At 50.0% G+C, this 14,545-nt stretch overlaps 1 protein-coding gene across 2 annotated transcripts in view; it reads right to left on the bottom strand.

Annotated features, from left to right (window-relative positions):
* NELFA (negative elongation factor complex member A) overlaps positions 1-14,034 on the bottom strand; it is a 28,159-nt gene extending 14,125 nt beyond the window's left edge. The window contains exon 1 of one of the 2 annotated variants that reach the window (XM_047847163.1): positions 13,709-14,034. In XM_047847163.1, coding sequence (XP_047703119.1) covers positions 13,709-13,918 — 210 coding nt within the window. In that variant the 5' untranslated portion in view covers positions 13,919-14,034. The remainder of the gene's footprint in view (positions 1-13,708) is intronic. The other variant, XM_047847164.1, reaches the window with a different exon arrangement.
* Positions 14,035-14,545: the final 511 nt, after the last annotated feature.

Genomic DNA, 14,545 nt, shown 5'->3' with positions numbered 1-14,545 from the left:
CCCTAATTCCCAGCGTGATGGTAGCGGGAGGGGACGGGGTCCTGAGGGAAGGGGTGCCTGCCTTTTACAAAAGGGATCCCAGACCTCTCTTACGGTGTGAGCACACAGCCTGAAGGCTGCCGTCTGCAGGCCAGGAGGACAGCCCTCAGAAGACACTGAATCAGCGAGCACCTCGGTCTCGATGTCCTATAGTCCAGAATTGTAAGAAAGTAAATGTCTGGGGCTCCTGGGGGCTCAGTCAGTTGAGCATCCAGCTTTGGCTCAGGTCACGATTTCATGGTTCCTGAATTCGAGCCCAGCATCGGGCTCTGTGCTGACAGCTCAGTGCCTGGAGCCTGCTTCGGATTCTGTGTCCACCACCACCACCACCACCCCCCCCACCCCCCCCCGCTTGTGCTCTGTCTCTGCCTTTCAATAATGAATAAACATTAAAAAAATAAAAAATAAAAAAAAAGAAAGTGAATGTCTGCTGTGTTGTGTTTCATTATGGCAGACCAAACCTCATTCATTCGTTTATATTTTAAATGTTTATTTTCGAGAGAGTGCAGGCAAGGGAGGGGCAGACAGAGCACGACAGAGGAGCCGAATAGGGCTCTGAGCTGACAGCAGACAGCCTGACATGGGGCTCGAATTCACAAATTATGAGATCATGACCTGAATCAAAGTCGGATGCTTAACCAACTATGCCACCCAGGCACCCCCAAACCATTTTTAGATTAAACCAAATCTTCAGCAAGAATCCCACCTTCAGGAGCGGCTGGGTTGCTTCGTCGGTTAAGTGTCCGACTTCCACTCAGGTCATGATCTCACAGTTCGTGAGTTCGAGTTCAGTGTCGGGCTCTGGGCTGAGAGCTCAGAGCCTGGAGCCTGTTTTGGATTCTGTGTCTCCCTCCCTGTCTTCCCCTCCCCTGCTCATGCTCTCTCTCTTTCTCTCTCAAAAATAAATAGACATTAAAAGAAAAAAAAGAAGAATCCTATCTTCAACCGTGTTCTCACGGTAGCTTTCATTGGGTCTCTGGGGGGAGGCAGATGCTGGAGTAAGGACCTTCCAGTTCTTGCCAAGAGGGCAACGCCGCATGCCCTAAAGCATGCACACACTCTCTCTCTCTCTCTCTCTCTCATATACACACAGCGTCACAAATCCATGAGAAAAATGCATGCATCTAGATGCATGGTTGGACACAGATCTTGGACTCAGAACAGAGAAAAGTGAGACTGGCTTCCAATATAACAGCACGTACAAAGGTGCACTCCTGACGCATTAAAGACCGATCTGTGAATGGAAGAACTACACAGTGAAAAGAAACAAAAGAGGCACATCTAACGACTTCTTTTTAAAAATTTTTTTTCGTTTATTTATTTTTGGGACAGAGAGAGAGCATGAACGGGGGAGAGGCAGAGAGAGAGGGAGACAGAGAATCGGAAACAGGCTCCAGGCTCTGAGCCATCAGCCCAGAGCCCGACGCGGGGCTCGAACTCCCGGACCGCGAGATCGTGACCTGGCTGAAGTCGGACGCTTAACCGACTGCGCCACCCAGGCGCCCCTCTAACGACTTCTTAAAACTTCAAAAGCACAAAGCATAAACCAAAAACTTACTGTGTATTAAAATGAAAGATTTCTGTTCAGCGAAGGACAAATGAAAAAGTTAACAGGTAACAAAATGGCAGATGCAATCTGTAATGTTCAAAACCAGCAGTGTTTACTACCCAAAATATACAGAGTCCCCGCAAATCAACAAGACAGCAACCCCAACAGAAACAAAGGCAGATGCTATTAATAGGCAACATACAAAGGAAATCTGACAAGGCAAGGAACACAGGGGACAGATGCCTCAAATGAACACAAACTATCAATTTCCAACCATCTGATCCACAAAACCAGAAAAGTGGACAAAACCAGGTGTGAGAAGAGTGAGGGGGAATCAAGTACCCTCAGGCACTGCAGGTGGGAGTGTGGACACTACAATGTCACCACTTAAGCAGATACATTCTGTGACCCAACACTTCCACCTGGGCGTAGATTTCAAAGATAGCTCCACAGTGACCCAGGGGTAAGAAGCCCTGTCCTACAGCACTGCTTGTTACAACCAAGCTGGTTGCAGCCTGCCACCCAGGGCTGGAGGGACGTGCACAGGGACACCAACTGCGGGGGCACAGTTGAGCAGGAGTCAGCCCATTTTTCTCTGAAGGCCGGACAGTGACTATTTTAGGGCTTGTGGGCCACATGGGAAGGGGAGGGGAGGGGAGGGGAGGGAAGGATGGGAGGGAAGGATGGGAGGGGAGGGAAGGGAAGAGGGAAGGGAAGGGGAAGGGAGGGGAGGGGAGGGGAGGGGAGGGGAGGGGAGGGGAGGGGAGGGGAGGGGAGGGGAGGGGAGGGGAGGGGAGGGAAGGGAAGGGAAGGGAAGGGAAGGGAAGGGAAGGGAAGGGGGGAGGAAGATATGAGACAGGCTTAAATAAACTTTTCAATAACGTGCAAACATTCTTAGCTCACAGACCATACAGACAGGTCACAGGTCTATTTATCAACCCTTGGATTAGATAAACAGCAACATGGCTGAAAATAATTAAAAATAATGTTTTGTTTAAAAAAAATGAACCGAAGTGGGGCACCTGGATGGCTCAGTTGGCTAAGCATCGACTTTAGCTCAGGTCATGTTCTCACAGTTCATGACTTCAAAGACCCACACTGGGCTCTGCACTGAGTGCTGAGCCTGCTTGGGATTCTCTGTCCCCCTTTGTCTCGGTCCCTCCCCCACTTTGCGTGCCCGTGCATTCTCCCTCTCAAAAATGAACATTTAAAAAAATAAATGAATAAAAAAAATTGCTGAAGTACGTAGACAATATAATTTTACATCAATTAAAAGTAGTAAGTGGGGGTGCCTGGGTGGCTCAGTCAGTTAAGTGACCGATTTCAGCTCAAGTCATGATCTTGTGGTCTGTAAGCTTGAGCCCCGCGTCAGGCTCTGTGCTGACAGCTCAGAGCCTGGAGCCTGCTTCGGATTCTGTGTCTCGCTCGCTCTGTCCCTCTCCTGCTTGCTGTCTCTCTTTCAAAAATATTAAACATTAAAAAAAAATTTTTTTTAAATATGTGAAGGGGCCCCTGGGTGCCTCAGTCAGTTAAGAGTCCAAGTCTCTTTTATTTCGGCTCAGGTCATGACCTCACAGTTCATGAGTTCAAGCCCCAGGTTAGGCTCCGTGCTGACAAGCACCAAGCCTGCTCAGGATTCTCCCTCTCCCTCTCTCTCTGCCCTTCCCCCACTGGCTGGCTGGCTGTCTCTCTCTCTCTCTCTCTCTCTCTCTCTCTCTCTCAGAAATAAACTTCAAAAGTTTTTTTTAAAAAATATGGAAGATTTGCAACGTAAGACTGATAGGAAAGATGCTCAATGTCACTATCATTATGGAAGTACAAACTGACACCTATTAGGACGCCTGACTGTAGGGACACCTGGCTGGCTCAGCCAGGGGAGTGTGCGACTATTGATCTCAGCGTTGTGAATTCGAGCCCCATGTTGGGCACACAGATTACTTAAAAATAAAATCTTTTTCAAAAAATGCCTAAAATTAGAAAGGCGCTACCAAATGTAGAGGACACCTGGAGCCCTTGTCTGTCGCTGGTGGGAAGGTGAGTGGTACCGTCACCCTGGAGAGCAGTGTGCCTGGGGGCTCAGTGGGTTAAGCGTCCGACTTGGGCCCAGGTCATGAGCTCATGGTTCGTGAGTTTGAGCCCCGCGTCGGGCTCCCTGCTGTCATCGTAGAGCCTGCTTCGGATCCTCTGGCTCCCTCTCTCCCTGCCCCTCCCTCGCTCATGTGCACGTGCAGGCTCTCTCTCAAAAACAAATGAACGTTTAAAAGAAAAAGGACCCAGCCATCCCTCTCCTACGTGCTTCCTCCGGAGAACAGCAGTGCACGCAGGGACGTAGCCGTGAATGGGGCACGCCCATACCGAGACAACCTACTCAGCAGTAAAATTATGAACTATGGGGAGCCTGGCTGGCTCAGTCAGTGGAGCGTGCGACTCTTGAGCTCGGGGTTGTGAGTTCCAGCCCCGGGATGGGTGTCGACATCACTTAAAGAAATAAGCTTAAAAACAAAAGCTATGAACTATTAGCATACGTGACACACGGGCGAATATTAAAATTATACGCTGAGTGAAAGAAGCGAGACCTAAAAAACCCACTCTGTACGATTCCACGTATATAATGTTCTATAATGTGCAACTTAGTCTGTAGTGACAGAAAGCAGTTGCACGGGAGAGGGCCAGGAGGAGACGTGGGTTGTGATCCGCCGGAACCTTCACTGTCCTAATGTTACAGGTGTGTACATGTCACATTACACACCTTAAATACAGGCAGATTAGATCACTTACACCTGAAAGGAAGGAAAAGTCCCCACCTAAAAGCAAGACACTCTTTTAAGTAGAACAGAATGGTTGTTGCCTACAGGGAACGTGGGAGCAGGATGTAGGGGTCAAAGAGTAAGTGCGACAGAACAGACTTTGTAGGAAGGAAAAGGAAGCCAGTAAAAAGTTTAACAGCAGACAGAAGTAAGGGATGGGGTGGTAAGTCAGGCACTATCCAGACCATAACAAAGAAAGGAAGCCACTAGAAAATATGGAAGGGGCTACCCAGGGAAGAGACGAAAGTCCCATATGCACCTAACTGCAGAATCAGGGAGAAAAGAAGAGAAACTGGGGTGAAGGCAGTGTTTGAAGAAATAACTGCTGAGATTTTCTAGAACAGACAGATTAAAGATACCTGTAATTTGAAAAGCCCACCAAAACGTGCCACTGGAAACTCGCAGGACGACCGAGTGAACCACGGTCCTGCACCAACGGTCTGGGACCATCACAGCCGAGCCTACAGCCTGGTGCCAGGCTGCTGGCTCGCTGTGGTGACACAGCTGCAGGCCAGAGGCTCACGGGCACCATCGCAGAAAAACAACAGAGGTACTAGGTTCCAGGGGGACAGCAAAGTTTAGGTGAAACTTCAACGAAGTGGTGAGTCCGTGTGTAAAAAAGGTCTGTGTCAGAACCGTGATGCAGACCTGGGTCCAGTGTCCTGGGAAACAACACAGGTAAGAGAGGTAGAAGCCACGTTCAGACCCTCCTCATCTGACCCTCCGCCCCTGGGTTGGAAACTGAGGCTGCTTCTGTGTGTCTAAGCATCTGAGATCCTCCAGGTACAAGTGGGACATTTCCTTCTTCCTGAGTTCAGACAGCCAAGTTTCTGAGTCTGTAATTTCAGTCAACGGTTTCTCAGTAAGACAGCCACGCGAGGGAAGGGCTCAGCACTCCACAGCAGCAGTGTGTGTCCTTGGGGGAAACTGGGTATCGTTCCCTGTGCAGCTGGCCTTGTCATCTTGACCCTCCAGCTGAGACATCTCTCGCCCTCCCGGTCACTGGTCACTGGACCCCAAGACTTCCCATGGTCACCACGGACCTGGCTAACTCTACAGAATACACAGAATCTCCCGGTCCCGCTGTTCTAAGACTTCCACTGGCGCCAATGTCAGTGTCTTAGACCACAGTGGTCACTGGTGTTTTCCAGTAGCATTTATTTCCTAGAATGCCTTTTCAAATACAGCTCAAACATCCCAAAGTCACTAATCACATTTTATGACACTCTGTAGTCAGCAAGACACCTCATGTACATAATATCCTGAAATCGTTCGCCTCCATTTTCAAGGCATCATTCCGACTCCCCTAGCCAGAATAAAAATTTCTTAAAGAGCAGGAGCCCTAACCTACTTCTGTACCCCTTACTAAATAAACTAAAATACTGGATCATTCAAATCTCTTTTCCTCCCCCCGGTATTAGCCACAGACTGTTGTTTACTTAGCTTTTAAGAAGACTAGATACGTCATAAAACTAGTAAACTGGTTTCAGGATTTCACAATGAAACACAGGTTGTAGCAGATGCTGTTGTGATGGTTAAACTTATGTGTCAACGTGATTGGGCCGGGGGTGCCGAGACATCGAGACATCGAGACATCGGGCCAAACGTCAATTCTAGGTGTGTCTGGATGAGATTAACATTTGAATTGGCACACTAGATAAAGCAGATTGCCCTCCCTGGTATGGGTGGGCCTCATTCAACCAACTGAAGACAGAACTCCTGCTTGGCCAAAGTGGGACACTGGTCTTTTCCAGTCTTTGGATTTGGCCTGAACTACCGGCTCTTCTAGCGTCTCCAGCTTGCTGGCTGCAGATCTTGGGACTTCTCTGATTCCTTAATCACGTGAGCCAATTCCTTCCACCACCACCCCTGTATATGGCATATGTGAGTATTTATAGGGCGTGCACTCACGTGCGCACACACACACGCACACACACACACACACACACACACACACACACACACACACACACCCTGTTGGTTCTGTTTCTCTGGAGAACTCTAACACACTGTGGACACATCCAGCCCGATCATCTAGTCCCCCTGTATCTACAGTCTTATATAGAAAAACTTGATCTTTAGAATGACATTTCAAATGTATTAGATACTTAAATAACTTAAAGATAATTAAGATAGCTAAGTGAATTAAGATGTTTCAGCAAATTTGCTTGGGGCACCTGGCTGGCTCAGTTGGTAGTGCATGAGACTCTAGATCTTAGAATTGTGAGTTTAAACCCCATGCTGGGTGTACAGATTACTTAAGATACTAACAAAAAAAAAAAAAAAGAGGGGCGCCTGGGTGGCTCAGTCAGTTAAGCACCCAACTCTGGCTCAGGTCATGATCTCATGATTCATGCGTTCAAGCCCCACATCAGGCGCTCTGCCGTCAACACAGAGGCCACTTCGGACACTGTCTCTCTCTCCCTCTGCCCCTCCCCTGCTCACAAACACCCCCTCTCTCTCAAAAATAAATAAACATTTTAAAAAATGGGAAAAATAAAAAAGTTTTAATACCAAGAAAATAAAAACGCTTTTCAGAAAAGTAAACTACCCAGAATGGCCTAATCCTTTTGCAACCTAGCCAATAATTCCTTTATTATAATTTCTTGTAATATAGGGGCACCTGGCTGGCTCAGTTGGTATAGCATGAGACTCTTGATCTTGGGGTCATTGAGTTCAAGCCCCATACTGGGCGTAGAGCTTACCTTAAACACACACACACACACACACACACACACACACACACTGGTGTGGGGGGGTGCCTGGGTCTGAGTGGGCTCAGTTGGTTAAAGCTCTGACTCTGGACTTCTTATTTTCCACTGAGGTCATGATCTCACAGTTAATGAGATAGAGCTCCGTGTTGGGTAGAGCCTGCTTGAGATTCTCTCCCCATCCCCTCTCCCAATCAGATGCATGCACATGCATACTCTCTCTCTCAAATAAATAAATAAAAATTGTTTTGGTATTATGAAGTCCCAGAACTACATATATTCATATATATCAGTGAAAGAAAGCTGATATATCTATATTAAAGTTGGACCAAAAAAGACTTTAAGCACAAAAAACATTACCACATACAGAAAGCTCTATATAAAGATCCATGGTTCAGCTTAACAGGCAACTAAAACAATTCTAAACTTGCATGCACCTAATAACATAGCCTCAAAATATATAAAGCAAAAGCTGATAAAACGGTAAGGAGAAATGGACAAATCTATAATCATAACAGAGATCAACATACCCCTCTCACTAATAAATGAAGTAATTCGTTTAAAAATCAGTAAGACTACAGTAGACCTATACAATACAATAAACAAACTGACCTAATGAACATATACAGGGCAATGGATCTCAAAACTAGTGAATAAATCTGCTTCTCAAGTTCAATCACAATGTCTACAAAAACTGACTATTTTGCCATTAAGCAATCTTAAATTTCAAACAACTGAAATAATGTAGACTGTATCCTGATGAGCACTCAATACAGCTAGAAATCACTAACAAAACATAACTAAAATCTCTCCCTCTCCAATGTACAGAAACTAAGAAACAATTCTAAACTACAGTGCCAGTGAAGAAATCACAGAAATGAGGAAGTATTGTGACTTAACGAAAATGCTATTTAACAAAACTTGCAGAATGCAGCTAAAGCTGTGATTACAAAGAACCTTGCGGCTTTATACATGTATCTTAGGGAAAAAGCATTGAAAATGAGGTCAGCTTCCATCTTAAGAGATTAGTAAAAGACCAAAAGAAAAAAGGAAATACAAGGAAGAAGATAATGAAAATGAAAAAAAAAGTAGTTAAACAGATAACAAATACATAACAGAGAATATCAACAAAGCCAACAGTTGGTCCTTTGAAGTTCTATAAAATTAACAAATATCTGGTGAAATAGATAAAAAAAAAAAAAAGAAAAATGAAAAAGGGACCATCACTACACATGCTTCTGATATTAAAAAGGTAAGAGGATATTAACTACTTTATGCCAATACACTGAAGTTTTAGTAGAAATGGTCAATCCTTTAAAAAAAAATAACATCAAACTTTTACTTAAGAAGAATATAAAACAGGGTGCCTAGGTGACTCAGTCAGTTGAGCATCCAACTCTTGATTTCGGCTCAGGCCATGATCCGAGGGTCATGAGATCTAGCCCTGCATCCCACTCTGTGCTGACATCATGGAGCCTGCTTGGGATTCTCTCTTTCCCTCTCTCTGCCCTTCTCTCACTCACACACATGCACACAGCACTCTCTCTCAAAATAAATAAATAAACTTTAAAAATAAAATAAAGATAATAAATAAGAAAAAAAAATCAATACTCAAAAATCTCTCCACAAAGGAAATCCAGGCTCCCCCACATAGCTTTATTACTAAGTCCTACCAAACATTTAGGAAGAAATAATTCGATTATTAAACTCCAAAGAAAAGGAAAACAGAGGATACACCACAATTCCTTTTATAAGGATAGCATAACTTCAGTACCAAAATATGACAAGGACAATTTCAAAAAGTAAAATTAAAGGTTAATTTCACCCAGGAACATAAATACAAAATTCTTACACAAAATATCTGGGCAACATAATCCAACAATATAAAATGACTAAATTAGGTTTATACCTCAGGGATGCAAAGCTGGTTTACAATTGAAACTATTCTATAAATGTGGTGAGTTACATGCCAAGGGATATTTTAACCATCTGACAAATTTCAAAATCCATTCATGTTCACACTACCAGGATGGCTATGCCAGAAAGACTGATAACAACAAAGTTGGGAAGGATGTTAAGAAATTGGAACACTCAAAAATCACTCGTGTAAAATGTAAAAATGCTGAAGCTACTATGGAAAATAGTTTGGCAGTTCCTCAAAATAGTTATGATCCAAACAATTCTTCTCCAAGGCACATACCTGAGAATTGACATCCAATGTCCACATTGAAAACATATGCCCATAAAAACTTGTCATGAACTTTCACAGTATTATTCATAATAGTAAAACAGTATAAACAACCTAAATGGCCATCAACTGATGAATAAAATGTGTTCTATTAATACAATGGATATCATTCAGTTGCAAAAAAGAAATGAAATACTTACACGTGCTACAACATGGATGAGCCTTGAAAGTAGCCCGTCCCAAAAGACCACATATTGTATGATTCCATTCATATGAAATGTCCAGAACAGACAAATCATTAGACACAGAAAGCAGGTAAGTGGGTGCCTCAGGCTAGGGAAGGGGGGTAGGGCTGGAGGGGGAGACTGCTAATGGGTACAGGCTTTATTTGGGGGCTGATGAAAATGTTCTAAAATTGTCTAGAACGATGGTTACACAAATGTGAGGATACTAAAAGCTGCTGAATTGTACATTTCAAATGAGTGAATTGTAGGCCTTGTAAATTATATCTAAATAGAACTCTTAAAACTCATTCATGATTATAACTTAAAACAAAATCTAGAAATAGAGAAGAATTTCCTTAACCAGACAAAAGCTAGCCATCCAAAATAATAGGAAACATAGTATTTACTGGCAAAACAGTCCAAGTTCTTCCTGTGTGATGAGAAACAAGACAGAGTCCTGGTGAGCCCAGTAAGGCAAGAAAAAACATAACTGGAAAGAGAATAGGAAAGACACAGAAAAATAGTTTACAGAAAAGATTATTGCAATTAGTAAGCCCTTGGCACAGATACTATTCACAAACTCATCTAAAAAATAAAATTTTAACAGATACCACCTACAACAGCATGAAAAATGTGAAATATCGAGTAATACATCTAACAGGATGGCAGGCCTCTGTGGAGAAAATCGTTAGCAGTTCATAACATGTATTAAAGCAAATCTAAATAGAGAGATATGTCCATATTCACAATCTATCAGATTGAGTATTATTAAGACGGTTTCACCCCCGAATGCATCGTGAGTTCAACTCGGTCTTCCATGTCGGTCAAAATCCCAACGTGAGGTATGTGTAACCTCAGAAGGGAAGATCAAACACACGTGGAAGTAGAAACGACCGAGAATAGCCCGAGATGCCCCTGAAGAACAAAGCGGGAGGGGCTGCTTGTCAAGGCTTCTGTGTCAAGCGGCGGTAAGAGGACTCAGTGGGCTATTAGCACAATGACACATTCAAATGGCCTGAAGAAACAGAGCAGAGCCCAGAAGCGACCCGAAGCAGTGACAGTGCAAATCAACGGGGAGAGACAGCTGTTTCCGGAAGTGGTGCTGGACTCACTGGACATCCATATGGAAAGCAAAATTGCACTCCCAGCCTCACAGCACAATCAATTCCAGGTAGACTGAAGACTGGCAAGTGAAAGGCAGACTGTGCAGCTCAAAGGGACAGCAGGAGCCCCACCACCCCCGCCCCCCACAGGGAGGCACATGCCCCACGAGACAAAATCCCTCCCAATCACTGGGGGAGGCGGGACTGGTACAAGCACACACTTAGAGCTAAGAGCTTCCGAACGTCCGAAGATTCCAGGAAAGGGGCTAAGTGAAGCTGAAAACATCTGTAACATATACAACTGAAAAAAGGACTGCTACCCAACGTACGTATGTATGTATATTTTCAACCTACATAGCAATTTAAAAAAGACAGGAAAACACAGAAGATTTGAATGTTCACAAAAAGTAAAATCAAACAGTGAATAAACACACGAACCACGTTAGTAGTAGTAGCTCAACCATAATAGTATTAAGGCAAATACAAGCTAAAACCACTGAACGAAGTGCCTACACTTAATACTGTACTGCACATTTGAAAGCTGTCAAGAGAGTAAGTGTTTAAAAGTTCTCATCACAGGGCGCCTGGGGGGCTCAGTCAATTAAGCGATGGACTTCGGCTCAGGTCATGGTCTCATGGCTCCTGAGTTCGAGCCCCCGAAGGGGCTCTGCTCCGACAGCTCAGAGCCTGGAGCCTGCTTGGGATTCTGTGTCTCCCTTGCTCTCTGCCCTCCCCCACCCCCTCTCAAAAATAAATAAACATTAGGGGAGCCTGGGTGGCTCAATGGGTTGAGCTTCCGACTTCGGCTCAGGTCATGATCCGTTTGCGAGCCCGGAGCCTGCTTCGGACTCTGTGTCTCCATTTCTCTCTCTCTCTCTCTCTCTCTCTCTCTCTCTCTCTCTGTCTCTCTCCCCAGCACACACACACTCGTACACTGTCTCTCTCTCTCTCTCTCAAAAGTAAACATTAAACACTTTTTTAACGTTCTCATCACAAGAAACGATCTGCATATATGATCGATGTATTGACGTGATCACGCAATACATACGAACACTGCATCGTTATGCTGCACACCCGAATATAACTAACGTCACTGTAGGCCAACTATACCTCAATTGAAAAAACGGAGTAGGTACTTTGGGAGAAAACAAACAAGAAAGCCCCGCCAAACACCTTCCCACACCCTCCAGGCCGGCAGGCGCCGGTGAGCAGTCCAACTGGATACAACCACTTGGAAAAACAACTCAGCATCGTGCCGAGCCCCCTCCCCCCGCCCCCCGCCCGCGCCCCCGAGTTCCAATCCCAGAAACCGTACCCTGGACGGAGACACGCTTGCGGACACCCCAACGCAAACACCGCGACGCGGGCAACAGCAGGGCGCCAGCGCACAAAGCTGGCCGCCAGCCACGGTCTCCCCAGGACCGGGTGGACGGAGAGCTGCCGGCCCCGCGAAGGGAAGGCCCCTCGCAAGGAAAACGGCCCAGGGCCGGCGGCAGAGCGGACGCGCCACGCCGCACGCGCCACGCGGGAAGCGGCGGCCCCCGGCCCGTGGCAGCCGAGCCCCGCCCACTGCCGGCAAGGCCCCCGCCGCGGTAAAGGCACGCGGGCCGCGGGCGCTTCGGCACAGCGCCCGCACCAGCCACCAACCACCGCAGCGTCGCTGCGGGCCGCCGGCACCACGGCGGGGCTGCTTCGGCATTCGGGAACACTAGTGCCGCGTGCACGAAAAGCGACGCCGAGGACCGTCCGGGAAAGCACAGAAACACACCGCTGCCCACTGACCCGGAAGACGGAAAATGGGAGGGTGGCAAGACTCCAAGGATTCAGGGCCCTAAACGAGCGGCTGTCCCGCCAGGGGCCGAGACTGCGGGGCCACCAGGGCCGCAGCTCCTCCGTCTCGTCCCAGACGCCCCGCTCCGGGGACCCGCGTCCTCCGGGCAGCTCGCCGCCCCCCAGGCCGCTCGCAGCGCGGGAGCCCGCCGCAGCCCTGCCGCCAACAGGTGCCCCAACCTCCGCTCCCGGCCAGGGCGCACCGGCCGCTCCCGACCCCGGGACCCTAGCGCGAGCAGGGTGGGGCCTGTGGGGGCGGGGGGGGGGGGGGGGACGGGCCGGAGAGGGGGGCGGGGCCTGGGAGGAAGGCGTGAGGATCCGCGGGGAGGGGGTGTGAGGGTCGGGGACCAGGGGGTCCCGGGAGGGAAAGAGGATCCTCCGGGAGAGGGGTGTGAGGGGGAGGGTCCGGAGCGGGAATGACGGTCTGCGGGGAGGGGGTGTGGGGAGGGGGCCCGGAGCGGGAATGAGGGTTCGCGGGGAGGGGGTGCGAGGGGGAGGGGGCCCGGAGCGGGAATGAGGGTTCACGGGGAGGGGGTGCGAGGGGGAGGGTCCGGAGCGGGAATGAGGGTCTGCGGGGAGGAGGTGTGGGGAGGGGGCCCGGAGCGGGAATGAGGGTTCGCGGGGAGGGGGTGCGAGGGGGAGGGTCCGGGGCGGGAATGAGGGTCTGCGGGGAGGGGGTGCGAGGGGGAGGGTCCGGGGCGGGAATGAGGGTTCGCGGGGAGGGGGTGTGGGGAGGGGGCCCGGAGCGGGAATGAGGGTCTGCGGGGAGGAGGTGTGGGGAGGGGGCCCGGAGCGGGAATGAGGGTTCGCGGGGAGGGGGTGCGAGGGGGAGGGTCCGGTGCGAGAATGAGGGTTCTCGGGGAGGGCGGATGAGGGTCGGGGACCAGGGACCGGGGCAGGAATGAGAGTCGGAGGGGGAGGGAGGTGTGGGGAGGGGGTCCGGGACGCGAAGGAGGGTCTGCAGGAAGGGGTGTGAAGAGGAGGGTCCGGGGTGGAAACGAGGGTCCGCGGGGAGGGAGGTGTGGGAAGGGGGTCCCGGGCGGGAATGAGGTTCCGCGGGGAGGGGGTGTGAGGGGGAGGGTCCCGGGCGGGAATGAGGGTCCGCGGGGACGGGGGTGAGGGGGCGGTTGGCCGTGAGGGTCAGGGCCAGGGGTGCGAGGGGGTACGTTAGGGACGGTCGGAGGGGAGGGCGCAGGGCCCGGGGTCTCTGGTCACTGGAAGGGGCGGCCCGGGCCCCCCCACCGCCGCCCGCCTCACCTCGTCCACGGTGCGTCGCGGAAGGTGCAGCGTCCCGAGCAGCAGCTTGAGCTTCACGGCCGACGAGAGGCCATGGAAGCAGAGGCGGATGTTGTCGATGACCGCGGCGGTGAGCAGGGACGCGATGCTGGGCGGCGCCCACAGCTCGTCCGTGGCCCCCAGTTTGTTGTGCAGCCACAGGCCCGTGTCGCTCTCCCGCATGGACGCCATCTTGGGGGGAGAAAGCCGGACGCCGCCGAGCCGGCATCTTATGAAGACACCTACGCGCCCGCGGCGAGGACCCCCAACATGGCGGCGCCCGCCCGGACGAGCCGCGGTGACGTTTCCGGGGGGGCGGGGCTTCGGCGAGACGCTGTGCGGCGACGCCGAGGAAGGCCCGCCAGCCGCCGTAACGTAGCATGGCGGCGTCCGCGGCCGGCTCTCCGGAAGGCCGTGGGAGATGACGTCAGGAGAGGGGTGTCATGCCCGTGCGGCGGGTGGGCGGGGCGCCTGGGAGCGGAGGCCGGCGGAGGCCGGCGGAAGTCCAAGCGGGTGCTGCGTGTGCTCACTTGCGGGGTTGGCCGACGCCCCGGGGCGCCTGCCCGGCTGCGCGTGCCTGCTCGCTCCCCGTCGGGCCGCGAAGCAGATGGGGCCCGGCTCCGCGCCGGCCAGGCTGTCCCGGGTGGCCCGGAGGCAGGCTCACGCGCGCTTCCCTTGCGCATGCATGCATTCCTGCTTGCATTCATTCATGCAGCAAAGTGCACGGAGCACTTGCTTTGTGCCTGGTGCTGTTCCAGGTGCTGAGGATACAGTAGCGAGCACAGACCCAAACTTCGCCTTTATGGGTTCCTCGATCCA

The sequence above is a fragment of the Prionailurus viverrinus genome, unplaced genomic scaffold, assembly GCF_022837055.1.
Source record: "Prionailurus viverrinus isolate Anna unplaced genomic scaffold, UM_Priviv_1.0 scaffold_45, whole genome shotgun sequence".
In the NCBI taxonomy this organism is placed as follows: domain Eukaryota; kingdom Metazoa; phylum Chordata; class Mammalia; order Carnivora; family Felidae; genus Prionailurus; species Prionailurus viverrinus.
Note: the sequence above shows the minus strand (reverse complement) of the source record. Positions and strands in the feature narration are given on the sequence as shown.